This window comes from Mchenga conophoros, linkage group LG18 (assembly GCF_057382185.1).
Source record: "Mchenga conophoros isolate Kocher_MC1m ecotype Shallow Benthic linkage group LG18, M_conophoros_male_GT1.1, whole genome shotgun sequence".
In the NCBI taxonomy this organism is placed as follows: Eukaryota; Metazoa; Chordata; class Actinopteri; order Cichliformes; family Cichlidae; genus Mchenga; species Mchenga conophoros.
The window spans coordinates 20,964,597-20,986,823 of NC_140543.1; the positions used below are offsets into that span (position 1 = coordinate 20,964,597).

A 22,227-nucleotide genomic window follows, 5' to 3' on the forward strand; every position below is an offset into this window, starting at 1 on the left:
GAGATCCACCGTTCAACAGTGGGAACACTGTTGCACTGTTACACTTTAAATTGTAAGTTATCACCAGAATAAGCGGAACTCTTTAAAACTCTTCCTCTGCAGTTTTATAGTATGAGGAATGAGCTGTAGAGATGAAAAAAGCCATTTCAGCTTTAAGTGAATGACAACCACGTTAGGTCACACTGTATACTCCTTATAATATGACTCAGTATGAGTCATCCAGCTGAATTTGAGAGCAGCTTCTCCTCAGTTTCAAAATCTGTTCCATCATCCTACCTATTGCCAGCCTGATATCTTTATTTTTCATAACTCAAAATAATGTATCCCCAGTTTTAATATCCATCAACTGTTATTCCCCCAAAGACTCTTGTGATATGTTATTGTTTGTAACATTTATGAGTCATTTTTGGACTATCATTGTCATCCATCCATCCAGACATAATGTGTTTGGATAAAACCGATTTGTTTAAAAAAAAAAAAAAAAAAGTAAACAGTGTTTTATTTCATTGTATCTAAAGCATGAGATATACAGTGGGGCAAAAAAGTATTTAGTCAGCCACCGATTGTGCAAGTTCCCCCACCTAAAATGATGACAGAGGTCAGTAATTTGCACCAGAGGTACACTTCAACTGTGAGAGACAGAATGTGAAAAAAAAAATCCATGAATCCACATGGTAGGATTTGTAAAGAATTTATTCGTAAATTAGGGTGGAAAATAAGTATTTGGTCACCTCAAACAAGGAAGATCTCTGGCTCTCACAGACCTGTAACGTCTTCTGTAAGAAGCTTTTCTGGCCTCAGGCCCTCCAAGGTTTGGAGGCCTATCTCCACCCACCACCACTTCCCCTGCCGGTGGCGGACTCCCTCAGGTGTCGGTGTGTTGGTGGTTCTTTGTGTCTGGGGGTGGGCGTCCGGGTACACACCGGCTCACTCCTTGGCGGCCGCTTGTCGGGGCCTGGGGCCTGGGGCTCGCTCGGGCCCCTTTGGAGGTGGGGTGCCCCCGGCCTCTCGGCCTAGGGCTCGGTCACTCAGGCGCAGCTGGGGGCCGGCGGAGCTCACGGGCGCGTCACTGCAACTCCCCCTGACTTCTGCTCCGTGGCTGCTGGGCGAGCCCTCATCTGGGACTCTCCTCAGCTCTTACTGGGACAGTGGCGCGGCTGCCCCTCTGTTGGTCTTCCATGGTCTCTTGTGTTCTGGGGGCCTCTGGATGTCTGGAGTTTTGATCTCCTCCATACCCGCTTCACACCCTGGAGGACGGGGCTGTGGCCCCCCCACACTCCCTAGCAGATCATTACATGGAGAAACCTTTGGAATGCAAGCATGCTGATCCACACAGGTATGCACACATGGGTATTCACAGACGCGGACTAAAGCTTTCTTGGCTGCTGCCTCAAAGCACACTGTGCGCTGTCTATCTTGCGTGCTGCACAATATCGTTTATTACTTAGTAAATACTGATATCTATGACTAGCTAGTTTATTGTGATGGTGCTTTGTTTTCTCTATTATTATGTTGCTCTTTGTTGTTTGCTGTCTCCTCTGTTTGTTTTTGTTTGTTTGTTTGTTTGTTTTTTTTCTCCATACAGGTGACCCAGGAGGTTTTTTTTTTTTTTCTCTCTCTTCCCCCCCCTTCTCACCGTCTCTTCTCCCCTTTGGTTTTCTTTCTTTCTCTCCCCCTCTCTCTCTCATTCATTCCCCCTGTCCTATTTATTAAAAAAAAAAAAAAAAAAAAAAAAAAAAAAATGACAAAGGATGAACTGAAGCTCTGCCATCACGTAATGTCGCATACTGCTGTTTCTGATGTCATTTAGAAAAAAAAAAAAAAAAAAAAAAAAAAAAAAAAAGCTTTTCTGTCCCCCACTCGTTACCTGTATGAATGGCACCTGTTTGAACTCATCATCTGTATAAAAGACACCTGTCCACAGCCTCAAACAGTCAGACTCCAAACTCCGCCATGGCCAAGACCAAAGAGCTTTCGAAGGACACCAGGAAAAGTATTGTAGACCTGCACCAGACTGGGAAGAGTGAATCCACAATAGGCAAGCAGCTTGGTGTGAAAAAATCAACTGTGGGAGCAATCATCAGAAAATGGAAGACATACAAGACCACTGATAATCTCCCTCGATCTGGGGCTCCACGCAAGATCTCATCCCGTGGGGTCAAAATGATCATGAGAACGGTGAGCAAAGATCCCAGAACCACACGGGGGGACCTGGTGAATGACCTGCAGAGAGCTGGGACCAAAGTAACAAAGGTCACCATCAGTAACACACTACAACGGCAGGGAATCAAATCCCGCAGTGCCAGACGTGTTCTGCTGCTGAAGCCAGTGCATGTCCAGGCCCGTCTGAAGTTTGCCAGAGAGCACATGGATGATACAGCAGAGGATTGGGAGAATGTCATGTGGTCAGATGAAACCAAAGTAGAACTTTTTGGTATAAACTCAACTCGTCGTGTTTGGAGTTAGAAGAATACTGAGTTGCATCCCAAGAACACCATACCTACTGTAAAGCATGGGGGTGGAAACATCATGCTATGGGGCTGTTTTTCTGCCAAGGGGACAGGACGACTGATCCGTGTTAAGGACAGAATGAATGGGGCCATGTATCGTGAGATTTTGAGCCAAAACCTCCTTCCATCAGTGAGAACTTTGAAGATGAAACGAGGCTGGGTCTTCCAACATGACAATGATCCAAAACACACCGCCCGGGCAACAAAGGAGTGGCTCCGTAAGAAGCATTTGAAAGTCCTGGAGTGGCCTAGCCAGTCTCCAGACCTCAACCCCATAGAAAATCTGTGGCGGGAGTTGAAAGTCCGTGTTGCTCGGCGACAGCCCCAAAACATCACTGCTCTCGAGAAGATCTGCATGGAGGAATGGGCCAAAATACCAGCTACTGTGTGTGCAAACCTGGTAAAGACCTATAGTAAACGTTTGACCTCTGTTATTGCCAACAAAGGTTATGTTACAAAGTATTGAGTTGTATTTTTGTTATTGACCAAATACTTATTTTCCACCCTGATTTACGAATAAATTCTTTACAAATCCTACCATGTGGATTCATGGATTTTTTTTTCACATTCTGTCTCTCACAGTTGAAGTGTACCTCTGGTGCAAATTACTGACCTCTGTCATCATTTTAGGTGGGGGAACTTGCACAATCGGTGGCTGACTAAATACTTTTTTGCCCCACTGTATCCGCATTTTGTCATCTGCTTGAATGGCCTATGTGACTGATCCTGAAATAAATAGCTGGTTATGTGGAACATCTGTGGCACAATCAGAACTGAGCAATTCAGCTAATATATTAGCTGAATTGCTCAGTTAGAAACAGGATTCCACACATAAAAATGTAGCATCTATAGATGCTACATTTTTATGTGTGGAATCCTGTTTCTAACTTAGGTTACATAAGACTGGAGGGGTTTTGTTGTTGTTGTTTCTCTGTTTGCTTTTTGAGATCATGTAATAGCAGAAGGTGAAAGTCCCATTCAATAGTTTTCAAGGCTTTCTGAAGGTCTTTCAGAAAGTTCACTCTCTAGACGTTCTCTTGCTTTTTTTGAGTCATTTTCAGTTCACTCTTTGTACCTGACCATTTTCAGAACAATAGTCTTTTGTTTGTTAATCCTAATCCCAATCCAAAGAACATACTTTAAAGCCTTATGTAAAAATTTAAAAACAAAATAAATTTCCATGTCTTCATTTAAATCTATGACCCAGTGTTTTGGGGAATCTTGTCCAAATTGTTGAAATTAAGAATACAGAAAAACACCATCAGATTTTAATAGACCATGTAAAACCATCTAGTAAGCATATGACTGGCAACAGCTTTATTTTTTCAGAATGACAGTTATGTTAAGCACACTTCCAGTTGAGCAAAACCATACCTAGGTAGAAAAACACTCAACAGAACATTAGAGCCCAATGTTCAACATTATTGAAGCAGTGTGGGATCACTGAGAGAATGGGGGGGAAAGGCATCCAGAGCTTTGAATGTCCTTCAGTAACCTGGAGAACTATTCCTGAAGACTACTGAAAGCAATGACAAGAAAGCTTGCCTAAAAGAGTCAGACTGTTTTGAGGGATAGAACCTTCAAGATTTTCAAGATCATTAGAATTGTTGAACCCTTTTACTTTACATACTGTATTTCCATCCGTTTCAATAACACTCTACACCCAATTCCCATTTTCCGTGCAAAATATACAGAAATGAGGGGTGACTTGACTTTTGCGCAGTATAGTACTCTTTCAGAATGGATTGTGTTAATGTTTCTCACCAGTAAGGGGCAGTGTTGCCTTATCACATTCAAGTGTTAGCCTGGTTTATTGGTTACTTTTCACAAGGCTTCTGTTCTTAATGACAGTCCTCTGAAAGCATTTACAGGAAATCCAAGGCTAGAGCTGTTTCAACAAATCTTGACAGTGCAGCATTGCATGCACATGCACACGCGCGCACACACACACACACAAACATGTTTTCTAGAAAGGCATGAAAAATGAAATGATACATTTTCATAACAAATACTCATATTCAAAAACAAACCCACATGCAGAGATCAGTAATACTGGTTTTAATTACGATAAAAATCAAGGGATGTAATGAAATGTAACTGATACTATCAAAATAGCTAAGGGTACTCCAGTGCCGCTCAAGGGGTAAAAGTAAGATACAATACATCAATGGTCTGTATACAGCCAAATGAATACATGCCTAATCTTTAATGTGCATTCCTTCTCTTTCTCTCTCTCCCCTTCACTCACACACACACACACACACACACAGAGGAGTGCACTGAAGTGTCTCAGTAAACAAGCTGTCACACTGATTCTGCTGCTGAGGAAGAAAAATGGAGGAAAGATTGTTAGCAGCACATTAGAGTCAGTGCAGATCTTTAGGTCTAAAACAAAAAGCAAAAAAACCAACACGTTTTATGGTAAAATGTGATAGCTGCGTTGCTGTTACAGAACAAAATAGACAAAATACAACACTATTGGTTGTTTTGTTGGGCTAAAGATAAAATACAGATAATTTGCAAAGGACAAAAAAAAATATATATATATATATATATATATATATATATATATACACATAAAAATGTCTTTTTTGGGTCTGTTTTCTATTTTTAAATAACTGATGGGTTGTGTTCTTTCATACTGGACATTGCTGTTGGCTACAGTATTTTGGATTGAATGGATGGAAGTTTATTAAGGTTGTTATTTGTCTGAGGCAAGGGTGGAGTGTATTGCTGTTATCTAACCATAATGAACTGAATCCATGAAGCTGTCTACTGTTTCTTGGCTCTTTCCTGATAAAAAAAAGAAAATAAAATACATTTCATAACCTGGGGGATAAAAACAAGATTGGAACAGAGATCAAGGAAAGGTGCACGTAAAACTGTCTCAGCCATATCCAAAGCACAACAAGGAAAGCCAAACTTTCCATACCACCAGAAGATTGATAGATCAAATGTTATTCAGGGTGAGTTTTAAATCCAACTTCTTTAGTGATATAGAACTTGCTTTATAAAAAATACAAGACTCCAGTATGAGTAAGAGCCTCAGAGAAATCAGAGGAGGAGTGCAGAGGGAAAAAACCCTTCTATTTATTGATGAATTTAAGCTTTACACTTCTGTCAGGTATCAATGTGAGGAGACAGGACAGCAAGTGGTAAAAGGCATTGTGTCAAAGTGGCAAACTTTGTGGTGGAGGTAATATTTAAATTTCAGGCTTTGTCTACTCTAGAACTGCACCAAGCCAACTACAGCCTGACCAATGACAAGTAACCACACATTCTGGTTTTCATCTTCATGGAAAACACTTCATGTGCTACTATAGCAGGATAACAAGCCCAAACAGACCTCAAAGCTTTACAAAAAGATAAGGAACAATAGGAAGGGTGATTAAATCTACAACAATAAACCAAGAAACAGAAGGAAACAGAGACCTAAACCAAAAGAAACATAAAACACCCAGAATAACTTGGGCAGTCACACAGGAACCACATCAGGAAAACAGAGCCAATAGATAGGACCACACAACAAAGAAGTAAAACAAAGTGTGGTCTTAAATACTCACCTCAGGTAACCAAGGGAAGTGGATGCAGAAGGCTAGAGACACAGCTGAAACGAATTAAATGAGACAAGAAAGTAAAAGTGAATACAAGGCACAGGAGACAAATGACTATCAAAGTAAAACAGGAAGTGAGTAACTGAAAGACTACAGAGAACTTGATTCAATCTGTTGAAACAAGAGCTCATAGAAAACAAACTGTAACCAGGAACCAAGAGCATAGCAAACGAGAAAAAATTAAAGAGAGAAAAATATGAAACTAAAGAGAAAATACTAAAAGATCAACACCTGGATCTAAGAAATCATAAAGACTAATTAATATAAGGAAATCAAACCCTGAAACCCTGAACACTAGAGATAAATGCTAAGGAAAAATACAAAGATAATTATAAACATGCTGCACTTTAAAAAAAAAAAAAAAAAAAGGAAAATCTCTGGACCTCCAAAATAAATTTCCTAGTCTTGTATTTTTTTTAATCTTCAGATTTTCCTATTTTACAAGAATGGCTGAGGAATGCTGACTGTATTAAATCTGCTGCATAGCCATCTACCCCAGTAAACATTTATGATCTTTATGCATCTCTGAACATCATAGGATATGTTTGATATTAAATTGAATTAAAGCCAAACCCATATCAATGAGGTCACTATGCGACAAACAGAAATGTTTCTTGGATCTTCAGTCCTGAGCAAACAAAAGCAGAAAGAGTCCGACCTTAAAGTCAGCCATTTGTCTATGTCACTTGCTCACCACATAGAGTAGACACTATTATTAGACTTCCATCTCATTTTGTCAAGAAACCTGTTACTGTTTCAAATACTTCTTACCTCACTGACAGAGAGTTTGTTGAATGTTAAAGATCAGCATGTGCAGCCATCACTAACTGCAGTGCCATATCTTGGTAACTAGGTTGTGCTGTGGCCTCACCATATGGCTCAGCACTGCAGTATATTGTGTTGTGCAGCACCACAGGATGTGTTCTCGGTGCTGCGATATGGCAGTGCTCTACCAACAGGCATGCTGTGTACACAGTGAACAAAGAAAAAAAACAACACACAAATATATAATTAACACGAATGATACAGTGTCTACTCGGTTTTCCAGCAGCTTGAAGCAGTTCCCAGTGACACTTAATGAATCCAGTTGACATTTGACAACCAGTAAGATTTAGCCATAGTCTGTGACCTGAAACAATCCATAATAACTGAGTTGTCATGTTTTTTTTTTATTCATGTGGCAGAAATGCCAGCTAAAACTGAATAGGGCAAAACTGGAGTAAAAGATCTGCAAAATGCTAAGGAGTAATGGTGAGAGAGATGGAAATTGAACTCTTAATTGCTTTTCTCACCTGTGCTCAGTGCTTATAACTATATTATACACAACGCTGATTAACAATTAGTTATAGTCAAGAAGTCAATGCTGAGCAGTGCTGTGTGTTCCGAACGTGGGTACAATAATGGTTACAATAGTAATTACTGCTATCGCACACATTTCATATGCAGCACAAGCTTTTGACATTTAGGAATTGTGTGTGTGTGTGTGTGTGTGTGTGTGTGTGTGTGTGTGTGTGTGTGTGAGAGAGAGAGCGAGAGGGAGAGAGAGCATGCAACAGGTCAATATAACCCTGAACATGACCTAACAGCAATGATTATTGATCTGATGATCCATGCTGGGATGAAAATATTGCTTTCAAAAGGTCAGTGTTAATTTCAGGAGGTCATTGTGTTAATTCTATTGTTTATTTGCATGTGTACTTGATTACATATCTGCTGTGTAGTGTGCATGTCTTAAATAAGGTCATTATCTAAATAATAAATGTGCAACGAATCTGTTGGCAGCTACCGATTTACACTTTCTCTAAGCAAAAACAGCTACAAGGACTGCTGCCATGATATTCTTTCATGGCTTGTGTACCTTCTTGTGAATTGTTTTATTTGTCACTCGTGTCAAAGAGATCACACACAGAGCCGCTGAGACTATGTGTGAACCTGCTTGTGTGAATACAGCCCATGCATACTAAGAAAGCATTTAACATGTGAATGTAGGTGCATCTGTTTTAATTAGAGTTTTGACCTCGTAGTGTGGCACAAACTCTCAAAGTAGCTCTAAAGGAAATGCAAAATCACAACAACAAATCCAAACGGTAAAATTCAATCACAAAATGCAACCCTTGGCTGGCAGAGCAATTAATAAGAAAAGACAATGCAAAATCTCGAAGCAAAACAATTGCACCTTTAATTAAATTGAATCAGTTTCAGATAATGACATTTGTTAGACTTATAGTGATAGAACACTGAGGTTTCTAGTAAAAGGCAAAAATGCCTAAAAGCTCGTCTGTTTTGAATTTTTGGATCCAATTTCCATTTATAGCAGCTATTGGGTATTTAGTATTCTGTAACCAGATTATAATATGAACACGTAAATAGAGTTCAGCTCTAAAAAGCAGTTTTAAAAGTGTTTGGTTGGTAGACAAGAAACTTTTTTCACATGACCAGTTTGTGTTTTACATCTCGCAAGGCTGTTCATTTTTCATTATCATTCATTTTTCATTATATTGTCTTCAATCTGAGCTTGACAAGGACAACCATCCATTTTCCACTGCTAATTCAGGTCATTGGGGCAGTCTAAGCAGATTTACTCAGACTTTTCCTCTCCGGTCACCTTGTCTAACTCTCTTGGTAGGACAGTTCGGTATTCCCAAGCCAGCCAAGAAACATGCCATGTTGTTTCCTTTTCAGAGGACATGTCTGAAACATCTCGCACCTCAACTGCTCCATTAGATGTGTAGGAATAGTGGCTCTAGCCCGACCCACTCTAAGCCAGAGGAAGCTCATTTCCAACTTTTGTATCCACAAACTTATTCTTTTGGTCACCACCCACAGCCTGTGGTCACAGATAAGAGCTGGAACGTTCATGCTCAGCTCTCGTATCATCTACAACAGGGTGTCCAACTCCAGTCCTCGAGAGCTACTGTCCTGCAGCTTTTAGAGGCATCCTTAATCCGACACACCTAAATCAAATGAGTGGCTTGTTACCAGGCCTTTGCCAAACTTGGCATGCTGAAGAGAATCCAACCATTTGATTCAGCTGTGTTGGATTAGGGATGCATCAAAAAGCTGCAGGACAGTAGCTCTTGAGGACTGGAGTTGGACACCCCTAATCTACAAGATACAATGCAGCTGCATCAAGTTTTCACTCCACTCCTAGTAATTCCCAGTTTTTGAATAAAATTCCAAAATACTTGAATTCCCCAACCCAAAGGAGGATTCCATTTTTTTCCAGCCAATAACCTTGTTGAAGCTGACTGCCTGATTCAGGTTAATTCAGTTCAATTTTATTTATGCAATAGTGCCAATTTACAGCAACAGTCACCTCAAGGTGTTTAAGATTGTAAAGCAAAGACCCCACAGCATTAGACAGAAAACCCCAACAATCAGATGACCCCCTGGTGGGAAAGAAGAACCCCAGACTATATTCTAGTGCAGTGGTTCTTAACCTTTTTCGGAGGTACCAGTTTCATATATGCATTCACTGAACCCCTCTTTAGTGAAAAATAAAATAAGATTTTATTTTTAATTCAAGCCATACATATGTTTCTTAATGGTGCACAAAATGAGCCGTGCATGTCGCAGCGGAGGCTCTGCCGAACCCCTGAGACCGGCTCACCGAACCCCTAGGGTTCGATCGAACCCAGGTTAACAACCACTGTTCTAGTGTGATCACAACAGCCATGACACCTTTGATTTCTTGGACCAGAACTACCATCCAACTTGTCCTTTGCTTTACCCTTTGTTTTTATGTCAACTAGAACTTCTGCGGTATTGATCCATTTGTTTGTGCATAAGATCATAAAATGGACTGAAGCAATCTTGTCAACACTTTCCTGAGTTTTCAGGCCCTTCTCTCCATGACAACTAGGATAGGCTAGCCCCGACTCGACCCTGAGCTGGATAAGTGGTTAAGAAAACAATGGACTCGTAGGAAGGCAGGAAAGCTAAATCAAAACTAAAATATCTGATGTTTTTTTTAGGACTTACTTCTGAAAGATTGCACTGTAGAGTGCATGAAACAGGAGGTCCATTAACAGCTTATAACACTAGAACCACTGAAAAGATTTCCCATTGGCTGTAAAACCTTATGTGTCATGTTGTTAATAAATGAGGTTTAGGCATCCAAAATACAAGAAAAAAAATCGTAGCTTGGGGCAAAATTGACTCTTTCACAATATTTCCCCATGTTATGGTGACAAATCCCTCCCCATACGATTTCATGCTGGGAATGGAGAGGTGGTATGAAAGCCAGAACATACAGGAAGAGATACGTTGAATACTAATTTGGGTAACATTGTACTCAAACATAATTTTTTTTATCTTCTTTTTTTTCACACCCTTTGCTCAGTAATTATGGCTCGCACTCCACCCATCTCAATTCCAGCATTTATTTTCCTCTCATCCACACATCTGTTTTGTGACTATAGTGTGTACTGCTGTTCTACTGACGAACTCTTTCAAGCGACAGAGATCAAAACAGGCAACTAAAGTACTGCTGCCGGAGTAGTTCTCCTCACCGCTCCTATTTGTAGCACAAGAGGACAACACATTCAGTCTTTAGGGCCGAGACGAACAAAAGAAAGTGAGAAAATGTCAAAAAATGCTGTTATCTGAGTATAAACCACGTATTTAAAGTAAATTCTCTTTTTTTGTCGTTGAAGTTGTTGTTGTTGGTTTTACAATAATAAGGAAGTTTATTATATAATGAGCTTTTTGTATCAAAGTGTTTGTTGTTTTAATGGAGCATATAATTATTACACTGAATAATAACCCGTGTCATATTACCTGTTCCAGCATACTGAGGGGGCAACACTTAAGAAGCAGTAAATGATCATCTGACTAAACAAGACCCACCAGCAATGAGTTCATTCACTCCCATCGTCTGTGTTAAAGCCAGACTGAAGTGCTGCTGTCTTGGTATTCAAATGCATCACTGGAGTTTCATTTGTTGGAGAGGTCAGCCTATGACAGGGATCAGTGTATGGCAGACGGAGGGCAGATTGATTTGACCTCTGTTTTTCTGTCTCTCTCCAACACTGGATGTTTATCCCATTTAGTGTGACAGACTCAGGAATGTGTATATATGTGTGTGTGTGTGTGTGTGTGTGGTGTGTGTATGTCTGTTCTTTATGCCTAGCCTTACAAAGCACTGGCCCTGACCAAGGCAGACTGAGGTTGATAGATTGTACTCAACTATCTGTCACAGGCCAGGGAAGGGAGAAAAGGACAGGTCAGAGGAGACAGAGGGCTGCATTTTGATAGTGTCCTATTGAGAGAAACGGTTCGACAAAAACAAGTGGGATAGCCTGTCACTGGGCGCTGACATGAAGCGATGAGCTGTCAGTCTAGTTTTGTTTTTCCTCATTAAGAAGTCCTTTTCCTAAATGCGGCATTTGTAGCCAGAAAACTACTTTATGATCCTCTCTGGCTGAGTGCCCCATGATAACATGTTCAGCGATACAAAACACAATCTACCATGTGTCAAATGTTGTTGTTGTCAAGGCGCCTCTTTTGACGGCAGTGGGAAAGGTTGGTGCATAAATTGAAAGGTGTATTACAACAGAAGGGGGCTGAGGCCATACGGTTAATAGGAAAGCTTCTTAAATGCTCCAAGAGAAACAAAGTAGGGGAGTGAATGAAGAACCCCATTAACCTTATCTGTGATTAGAGACCCCTAATCACAAGCAAATGAATGCATCCTAATCACCAAGGCCATCAAGAAAAAAACAATTAATCAGCGAATCATTATCAAGCACGTACATGATTTTGGATGGTACTGGATTTCACATGGGGTTTTTTTTTTTGTGCTTCTGTGCTTACATGTGTGTGTGTGTGCACACGCGCTTGCATGTGTGTGTGGTTTGGTGTGTTGCAATCAGCCACTCCACATGTGCAGATTTAAGTGTGCATACATATGGAGTTTCTTTTGTCTGTTTTATGCAGCAATTTAAAAAAAAATAGAATTAAGGGCAAAACTATTGACACTGCACTCCAAAAAAAAAGATGAAGTTTTCAACCCCAAAATTTGGTTTGCTAATCTGTGGCTTGCACATGTCTCTTGGACTTCCACCAAAAGTGAAAGAGCAGGTGAAACTTGTAATCTAATCACTACTTGTAAAAAGACGAATCTCGGTTTTAATTTATGAATTTATGAATTTATTTATTTCTATGCTTTAATTTTAAAAATCTGTTCTCTCTGAATGTATAAAGCATAACAGGTAAAACTCTCATTAACACATCCTCTTTAACATTGACTCACTGAATCTTGTATAAACACACACACACACTTGAAAAATGTGATGATGCTCTTACTCATTTAATGCTGAGTACAATCTCCTCATTGTGTTATTTGGATTAATGGTAACAACGTGCTTGAATCTTGAATAGAACTGATGTGAGCTAATGACTTATGAGTCAATCTACAGCAACACCGTCTTTGCAGCCTCTCCAAGGAAGAGAAACGGATCTCTTGTATCTCTTTCACATTCTCACACGATAGCCTAAATATTTATTATGTCTATCTTGCATGTGCACACTGGTATTGTCGTGTCCATTTGCATTGGTTTGTTTGGTTGTTTCCACTTCTGCAGCCTGTCTGTGTGTCTGTGCTCTTCGTCAGCAAAGTGTAATGAATATCTCTGAAGAGACTGTGTGCTGATAGCAGGGGACAGGTACCATCAGATTTGGCATCATGGGCAGATTAATGAGAGTGCTGTATTTAGATACAGTCCCGTGTCCTTGTCTGACCTACTGCCAGAGAGTCGTTCTACTCAGGAAAAAATAGAAGAATTTATTTATTTATTTAACTTATAAATATATTATATTTTTTACAGTTCTATCTGCAATTACCTCAGAGAAAAAATGTTTGTTTGTATTTTTCAGTACATTTCCAAAGAGACTGAAGTTTGGCAGGGCAGCCTTTAAAAAAATACATCTTTAGGCAAAACTAGCCGCTATCATATATCCCCTACAATGAGCTGATTTTCCATCTCCTCTCTTGAGCTGTGACCCAGAAAGTACAACTGTGCCTGGGACTCGCAGTGGGTCCTGACCCTGTATTTGGAGAACACTGGTTCAAAGCACATCTGTATTCAGCACCAGCGCTGTACTCATATTGTCAATGGCCAGCACACAGTCCCCTGAAGATGGATGAAGCTAAAGTCTGGCCTAATAACCAGTCTATACCCTCAGGGTGGGTGTAGCACTGCACTCCTCTGTCACCTGAGTCCCTGCGCTGTCTCTATATTGACTTAGGCATTTCATTTTCAGGCATTCATATTCATCACCGGACAAACCTTCCCAGCTTCTATTGTGTCTGGGAAACATCTCTCTTTCCTGCCTTTCTTGTTCTGGACCATTATCTTTTCTGTCTGCTTGTCACCTGCTATACCTGCTACTACAAATCTAAATAATGAGTAAGTTTGAGCAAACACTACTGTCCCCACTTATTTATTTTTTCATCCTAAAAAGTCTTTCTTGTGTATTCCTGGTTCCTTTTGTTCTTTTTAATGTCGTTGTCACTGTACAGAACTAACTAAACACCACTTTTGTTGTTGGTGTTGTTGTTTTTTTCTTTCTGGGAACCGAATGGGAATAAACACATTGGGCTTAGAGTGGAAGACGCTGGCTGAATGTTGACAGATCAAAAACTCAATAAATTTAGGGTGTAGTGCACAAAAAAGATTTAATCGCAGACAACTCCGAGAATACCCCTGTTGGTGCAGGTACCTTTTGATTTGATATGATTCTGGTGTTGGAACAGAGAAATGAAAATAGAACAGGGATGGTGCAATTGTAGGCTTAACCATGCTGAAAAAAAATCAGGCCACCGAGAGAATGAGAGGCTCTCTACAATGCGTTTGGGCTCACTATTGGTATTGGGCCGGGGCTCTCAAGCTGAAGTAGGCAAGTACTTGTTCGGCTTTACATGGATCATTATCAGAGTGCTGTGTGGGAGAGCGGGTGCACGCGCATCCGTGTTATTCTATGTGCTTGTTTGGCCGTGAGTGTAATGTAAGGGAGGATGTGCTACAGCAGCCGCTCTATTGTTCCTCCCTCCCCTACTCTTCCTTCCTTCCTCATCCCCAGGGTGTGCACGGCAAACAGGGACAGATTTCTCCTGTACTTGGAGATGACCTGTGGAGTCATAGGTGATGATGACTGGCCGGGTGAAAAATAAGGCCAGGTGGCTACGAAAGACTGAAAAACCAGCCAGTACCAGAGCCCATGCTGCGCTGTGCCATGCCACATCGTAGTGCCACTCCTCACCACACCATTAAAAATGACAAATGCCCTCATCAGCTGCTTCCCCAGGTTAGCAACCGCTGCCTGATGCTCCTGAAGCCTTGCGTCTGCCCCAGTTCATCAGCTGGAGTTTGCCACAATTGGGACAACCATTTATTAAATGTGAGTCACCTTTCATTTTTGTCATTGCAAAGGTTGGGAGCAGAATAAAAAAAGAGATAGAAAGCAGTCAAAACAGCTCAAGTGTTGTTGGATAAATGCCGCACATATTTAAGTGTATTCCGTTATGCTATAACCTTAAGACATATACAGTAATTTTAGAAGCTGTGGACAATAATAAAACCCCCAAGATAAAAGTCATCCTTTATGTCCAGTAAAAACGAAAGCAGGTGAACAGTATCTGGGACAGTGTACTGTGAAGGGACAGCACTGAAGTATTAGGCCAGCCAGTGGCCTGGGGTAAATTCAGACCTATTCAGGCTGCAGATTAACAACTCCATCCCAATTCTTCAGCTCCAGGGACACGGGTAGGGGGACACATCTATCCCAAGACAGGTGTATGGTTCTGGGCTACAGGGCAGCAACTGTCCCTCCCTCCGCTGAAGCGGACCCTGGCCCTCTGTGTCCCTGCAGGGAAAAGCCCATTGTGTGCACCATCTGTTGCCTCACAGACGCACACAAAAGGGGTGACGGGGACAACGGGAGGGAGCTGATGTGCAACGCCTGTTTTATATCATTAGGAGGTACAGCTGAATTTGTCAAAGCTATTAAAGAGCATTTCAGTGCAAATAGGGCTTGAACCTGTGGGCACAAGTGAAGCTGCCAAGCTATAAAATCAGCTTTATTATTCATTCGCGTATCTGGGAAGTCCACTCAAAGTGATTCAAAATGAAATCAGCTGTGATTTTTAAGAGACTGATGAAATGATACTTTGAACCAAAGGTGGATGGGCTGCAGAGCAAGTGGTTCTCACAGTCAGAGTCAAGCTTTACGGGGTAAGCTCGACTCTAGGTTTGCTTGACTTGTAGGTGCAGCTCTGAGCCGACTGGTGGCGTTATTTCCCTTCACTGTAGCGGATACCGCTTCAAATAGGTCAAGGAAAAGTTTTGTGTTTTGACAATGTGCGGTGGGAGGAGCGCCGGGTTACCGATTGGTTAGTGAGTTTCAGCTACCAGTCGGTGATTGGCCCCGGCCCTCTAATGGGGCTGTGAGCAGGCAATGTCGGGTCTCCCCCACCTACTCCACCTACACCCCCTCCCTGCCTCGCACCCCCTTGCTCGCTACACTTCGCTCCTTCCTCGCACTGATTGTCACACATTGTTTACTACGGCTTGAAATGTGACACACAACAGAGGCTATCTGCTGGAGTACCGCTCTGACAACTGGGATTCTTTTTGACGCGCCCCGTGCGTCTTGGTTATTTGGGGGACAGGCTGTGGAGACTACCCTTCTGCCATGACAGTGGATTTGTTTGCGCTCTTATGCGTGCTGGTCATCACATCCTCTGCGATGGAAGGTAAATAAGAAATTGGGACTAATACTTGCCGTATATGTGGACATGACTCTCTCCGAGGGGCGCTTTGTAATGTGGGGGATGCATGCAAGGTTCTGTGTGAGGCAACGCTGCGTCCGTGGCATGCAGAGCGATGCCATGCACGTGGGTCGCTGTGGGCATCCAGTTATTTCAGACAGCATCCTCCGGCTCCGCTCGTGTAACTCGTACTTGTGAAGAACGAGACGTTGCATGATTAAAATGCGTTCACAGCAGCGTGTGATAGTTTATCAGTGACTGTTTATCTTTATTCTATACATAAGTGCAAGCCAGCAGAAGCCTCCGTTATTATTTATGTTATTTTCTTATATTTCCTTTTCCCCCCTAAGTAGTGTTTTCTCAGGGGGATGCAAGCGCTCGCATTTATTTTCCTTTTTTTTTTTTTAAATTAAACTAAATTACTACAACGAAAATCCACCGTGCATTGTTCTGTGGCACTTTGAATTGGCGAGGCAAACTCTATTAGACTGTGTTGATGGGAAGTTTCCCAAGATGCACTTTATGCTGGATTGCATTACGTCTTTTTACAACTGGAAAGCAACTACAAAAAATAGCCTCTCCCTTTCTGTCGACTATGCCCTGATTTTTTTCTTCTCTTCGTGCATCTCCTTTCCTCCTTCTCTATCTGTGTCCGCATCTGCTCCTGTTTCCTTTCTGTTCCCTCTCACAGTCATCTGGACAAGCGTTGGTGTCAGTAGAGTGGTAGCCAATATCACCAATATCATCAGTTAAACATGTTTTTCATTTCCGCTGTGGGACCCCAGGGACCGGACACTAGGCTGCTGCCTGCGACATTATCTGCTGCACGGATAGCCCAGAGGCATGGTGGATATATGGTGTCTTCTCTCGTGTTATTGTACAGTAGCAGCCTCTTTCTAATATAACATACACTAAAGCACACCGGCTTCCCCTTGGCTGTCTGTATCCACTCCCACAAACAAGTAAATTAAAAGCACAGTTAAAATGTGTTTTCTCACACACAGGTTTTCTCTTTAATCGTTTACAACTCTCCTCCTGGGCTGTCCCCAGCTCTGGCGGTACTCTATAATTTGGCGGTGGCTTTCTTGTTTGTGCTCATCAGATTTCGACACTGATATGGATACCAAGCCCAGGCCCAAATTGCTACCTCTGCAAGAATGGATATTCTGAGGTTCAAATGTTTACCCTGTGTGAAATGACAGCAAGAAATGTAATTTTGGAGAGATGAGTGGAGGATGAGAGGGAGGAAAAAAATTTCCCTGCTTGGAAAGAGGTGTGGGATTTCTGCTTTGAAAAAAAAAAACGGGATGGGACTGAAGCAGATGGGCAGGGAGATGGCCCCTGGGTTACCTCAGTAACAAGGATGAAAGCGATTTCCTTGTTTTTTGATGCTAATTGAAAGGAGGTTGCCCCATGGGAAGGTTAAAATCTTTGCTGATCTGAACTCCAATCTGTTGCTCTTTCATTTTTTTTGTCTGTGTGTGCGAGAGAGAGAAAGCGAGAGGGATTGAGCGGGGGCCATTGATCACATTATCCCTGCCTATCCTGTCACCCTTAATCTGATTAGTCCAAATCTGCTGATAATCACAAAGTGTCAGGGATCTGTTTGTATGCGGCGGGTGTCGGGGTATCCGTGTAACTTTAGAGCCACGACCATATAGAAGGCTGATTGTGATGAATTGAATGGTTTATTTGACCTTACACATATGGTCGTAGTAAACAACAATTACATCATCGATTCAGACCCTCAAGACCACGTACTGATGAACTGTGGGATGAAAATTATAAGGAAGAAGTACTCCAAGTGTGATTGCATGGGCGGTAGGCTGTGGCTCAGGAGGACGAGTGGCTTGCGTCATCATATCAGGTGGTTGACGGACGGTGGTTCAATTCCTGTAGTGTACCCGATGAATCTGCCGCAGTGTGAATGTGTGAGCGTTAGTTTAAAGCGGGTGAATGAGGGTTGTTGTAAAAAAAGTGCTTTGAGTATTCAAATTGAATACAAAAGTACTATATAAGTACCAGTCTATTTGTCTCGAAGGTGGATTTAAACTCCAGCTGCAGCATAAATACTACACCACACATCAAGGCAAAATATCAACTTACAGAAACACATTCACTGGCGAGCTATTGAAAAGGTGCAGAGAGGCGGTCAGAACCAGAGCAGAAGGTTATAACAGTTAAGTGTGAAGACAGGGCTCTGTATGGTAGCAGTGAAAAAAAGACTTCTCCTTATTATCTTCACTTTTCTTCACAGCTCTCCTCTTTTCCTCGTTTGTCTACCCTACTCTGTTGTTCCTAGTTTTCTTCCCTCATCTCCCGGTTCCGCTCTCATCTCTCTCATCGCTTCTTCAGCTCACTGTCTCTCTGGTATGCATGCACTACTTGCCAACAGCAGCAGTAATACTGCTTTGCTTAGAAAGCCACTGCTTATTTATGTTTGCCCTTAAACCAATTAGGCCCAGATAAGCCCGCTCATTTACCGGCCCAGAATGTGGTGGTGGAGAAAGCTGGAGTGGAGCGAAGGGAGGATGAAACAGCAGCGGAAGATAGACAGAGACCGAATGAGATAAAACGATGAGCGAGACAGAAAGAGAGAGGTCAGCGAGTTTCAGAAAAGATACGGTATGCATGTTTTACAAATGAGATGACTGTAAACGAACCGGGCTAAGAAAGTAAACGAGCACCCTGCTATATCAGGGATCTGACATACAGTAGATGTCTGAGCCATGGCGCAGCATTGTAAAACAGCAGTTTTATTCAGTATGAGTATGATAAGAGAATGTTAGTAATGTGCTGTAACCAGTCCCCCAGGATGCTGTGCTAAGTAGCTGCGCTGCACTATGGTGATGCATCATCCTCAAACGATGGAAGAGAATGTATTGTAGACTCCTGAATAAATAGCAATTATGATCGCTTAATCGATAGTTGTAGGTTATGCAGGTCAGCTAAGTTAAGCAGTGGTGGTGTGGTTGATTAGAGGTCAGAGGAGAGAGTATAGAAGCTTACGTTCGTACGCTTGTCTCAGTGTAAGTAACCGCTCTGTTGAAGTGTCCTTGAGCAACACACTGACTCACCTCCAGGGGTACTACACTGTGGATGACCTGTTGCTTCTCCCCATGTTGTGCAGATAATTCAGCAAGCTTTCCTCTGTCGTCTCCCACCCTTTAAACCTTGCATTGAAAACCGAGCTCATACTTTGTGACAGCAGAGTTAAAAATGTTCTACTGTTCAGTGTGTAAGTTGTGCGCGCTCACCAGCTGTGCAGAGGAGCCAGCCTGCAAAAAGAATCCTGTTGAGTCTCTAATGGATTTTAATGCAAGATTGCTCTTTTCCTCTGCTCTCTCATTTCATATTATTAGACAAAAATAACAAAGGAATTAAAGCTGAACCGAGGCTCGTGGGTTGATGTGGTAAGTGTAAAAAGACATAAAGCATTATTTGTGTGAGGGGCTGACGTGTGTATTTTAGCCGCAGGCGCTACTGCTGACCTGGGACCACCTGAAGTAGAATTCAATTTCTCCCTTGTTTTTTACAGCCATGTGTGTATTGTGCGTTTGGGTCCCCATGTTGTGAGTATAGCTCTAAAACACATTATAGCTGGCAGGGGCAGCAGACATGGCCTCATCCCATAATAGAGGCTTTATTTTGCCCACAGTGAAAAGACGGCTTGTTGTTAAGGTTCGCTTACATAGCTTACTCAGCTTACTGAGCTATGACGACCCCCAGTGCAAACCCCCTACGTGCAGCTTGTGTACCTGCAGTCCTGCAAAAGTGCTTCTTTTCCTGTGAAACTATAACACTTCCAGCGCACGCAGTGCGAGGAACATTCTGTGAAGGGTTTCCCACATTTTCAAAATGTGTTTCACTTCCTCCTCCTCATTCTCTGCGTCTCTGCTTCCTTTCTCACTGTCTTCCCTCAAAGCCCACGTACACGTGACATCCACAGAGAGCACCCCTCAGAGTTCACCTTACCCCAGAGACATCTGAGCCATGGGATGGCCAGATGGTGGATGCAGGTTGGGAGCTTATGCATGTGCACATTTTTTGTGCACAGCCCCCCTCCCCAGTGTGAGAATGAGTTCTGTCAAGGTAGAGCATAGAAAGAGAGAAATAAAGCACTATGCGCTGTATTGCAAGCGTCTCCTCTGCATCCCGGTCCATTTTAATTACTGAAATGGGACTTGCATCGTGGATATCTCATGTTCTTTACGACGCTGTTTTCCAGTGTCGTCCACGCATTTCCGAGCCCAGAGATTTACCGCGGCGATGCTATCAGCAGTGTTAGGTTCCTACCCGTCTTGCTTCGTGCTTGGCCCTTATCTGAGCAGGTGGCCGACTGTGGGACGAGAGCTACGGCCTTATCTGTGCGATCTCGGGGATAAGCAGACCCACTGCATCAGCAACATACGAAACGCATTAGAGCACAGGAGTGAAAGCGGTGACGCTCGTGACACAGTTCAACCTCAAACTGTGTGAGTCATCTGTTTGCTGGTGAAGCCAGATCGCTCAAATGGTGAGCACACAACAGGGAGAGAAGCACGCAGCGCGCTCAGTGATTAGACTTGATGTGCACAAGAGCACAAACTTTGAGAGAACCCTCCAAGCCACACCTAGTATAGGAAAATGGCAATGCAGGTTATTGATTGGCTGCAGTGACCCAGCTTCTCCACCACTCATGGATGGTAGTGTGAAAAATGTGCTTTTTCTAATTCTTTTTTTCAGTCTCAGAGGCCTTTTTTCCTCTCCATTATCACCTGTCCTACAGATTGGGTGACAGTTGTTCAGTCAGCAGGAAAGGGGAGCCTCTTCAATATCTGTTGAGCTGAGAGGTGAGAAGAAAAAGCATTGATCACCGAGTCTTATTTCCCAGTGTTCACGCAGCCTTGCTCCTGAGGCTGTTATACTTAAAGCACCATTTCAACCACCTCTCCTCCATCCCATGGTCCCTTAAGCTTGTCCATTTCAGCTTCTCCTCACCAACTCAGAGTCAACCCAGGACCAAAATGCTTGTTACTGACTTTTTCAGAAGTTCTTCTTGCCTGTTAGATTGTTCTTATGAATTTAATATGAGGGTGCAACCTTTAAGAGCCTGTTAATAGTGCAAAAAAAAAATAAAAAAAAGACATATGGCACCATGTTTTTATTGCTGATCAAATAAAGTTGTTAAGATAGACCCCTTTCTTTCTATTTCCCAGTAGACTTTAGGAAATATACTTTTTTAGACATAAATAACTGTGTAGTTATATTAAACCTCTGTCTACAGACGAGCACGACGGATACCATTTATCACCTAGCTTCACCTTTCATGTCACCATTTTAGCATTAGCCATAGCAACGCGCCGCTACTTTCACAGTAACACATGGCTAATGTGGCTGTCAGGTAAATGCTAATAGTTAAACAGGTAACGTTGACGTGTGCATCGGCCAGGTTAACATTTCTGATCTCTTTAATCTCACTCTTTGATAATTCGGTATTGTTGAAGTGAGAGCTTCACTGACCTTTTCAAAAAGGGTGAAGTGTGCATCACTGTTGATATTGATCCTGTTAAAAAAAGAATTTTAATATTGATTATGATCAGAGTATTGTTTTTTTATTTTTTTTATTGGCAGCCAAAGTGCAAAGTACAAAAGGCACCATCTCTGGCTGTGGGGGTATTAATTCGGATGGCATGGGTATTTTAAGTAGAAATATATATTCCAGCATGTTTTGCAATGAAGTGTGCTACTTCCACCTGAATAATTTGCCAGTTATTTCACTCTGTTTTTATTTTACACAGCATTTTAGCCTTCTTAGTTGCATTTTGGCTGTAGATTTGTTTTTTGTGGTTGTAAGCGCAGGGTACACTCCCGTCTGTAAACTCTTATTTCCCAAACCTAACAGCCTTTGAAAAACTGGCTATTTCTCCCTTCTTCTCCCCAGTTTTTTCCCCCCATCTTTCCCCCTTCCCCCCGCAGACGTTTTTGGTTAAAAACAGATGCATTTATAAAGCATTATAGGGAAAGTGAAACATGAGCCTGTCGTCCTGAAGATGTAACAGGCACAGCATTGGCAGAAAGAGAGGAGCGAGACTGTTGGGGTTGTAGGCGTGCAGGCAGAAAGAGCTTCATTTATGATTGTTATAATGAGATCTATTTTTAAGTCTGGCCCAGAATGAATTAATATGACTTTTAAGCCCAAAATCTAAGGCTTAAGGGCGACAAGTAGGAAGGGAGTGGTGCAAGAACACGTAGTGAATCAGTGTTTTTGTGACTTCCAATGCGTGGGAAACTTGAAACGTCTCTTTTAAAGTCTACAATCAAACTGATAAGAATATCAGCTAAGAGTACATGC

The 22,227-nt window shown here is 42.1% G+C and overlaps 1 protein-coding gene across 2 annotated transcripts in view; it reads left to right on the plus strand.

The window, feature by feature from the left end:
- Positions 1-15,619: 15,619 nt before the first annotated feature.
- The window catches only part of ephb1 (EPH receptor B1), a 170,713-nt gene continuing 164,105 nt past the window's right edge, over positions 15,620-22,227 (plus strand). For both annotated transcript variants that reach the window (XM_085255672.1, XM_085255673.1), the window contains exon 1: positions 15,620-15,878. In XM_085255672.1, the coding sequence (XP_085111798.1) occupies positions 15,818-15,878 (61 nt within the window). In that variant the 5' untranslated portion in view covers positions 15,620-15,817. The remainder of the gene's footprint in view (positions 15,879-22,227) is intronic.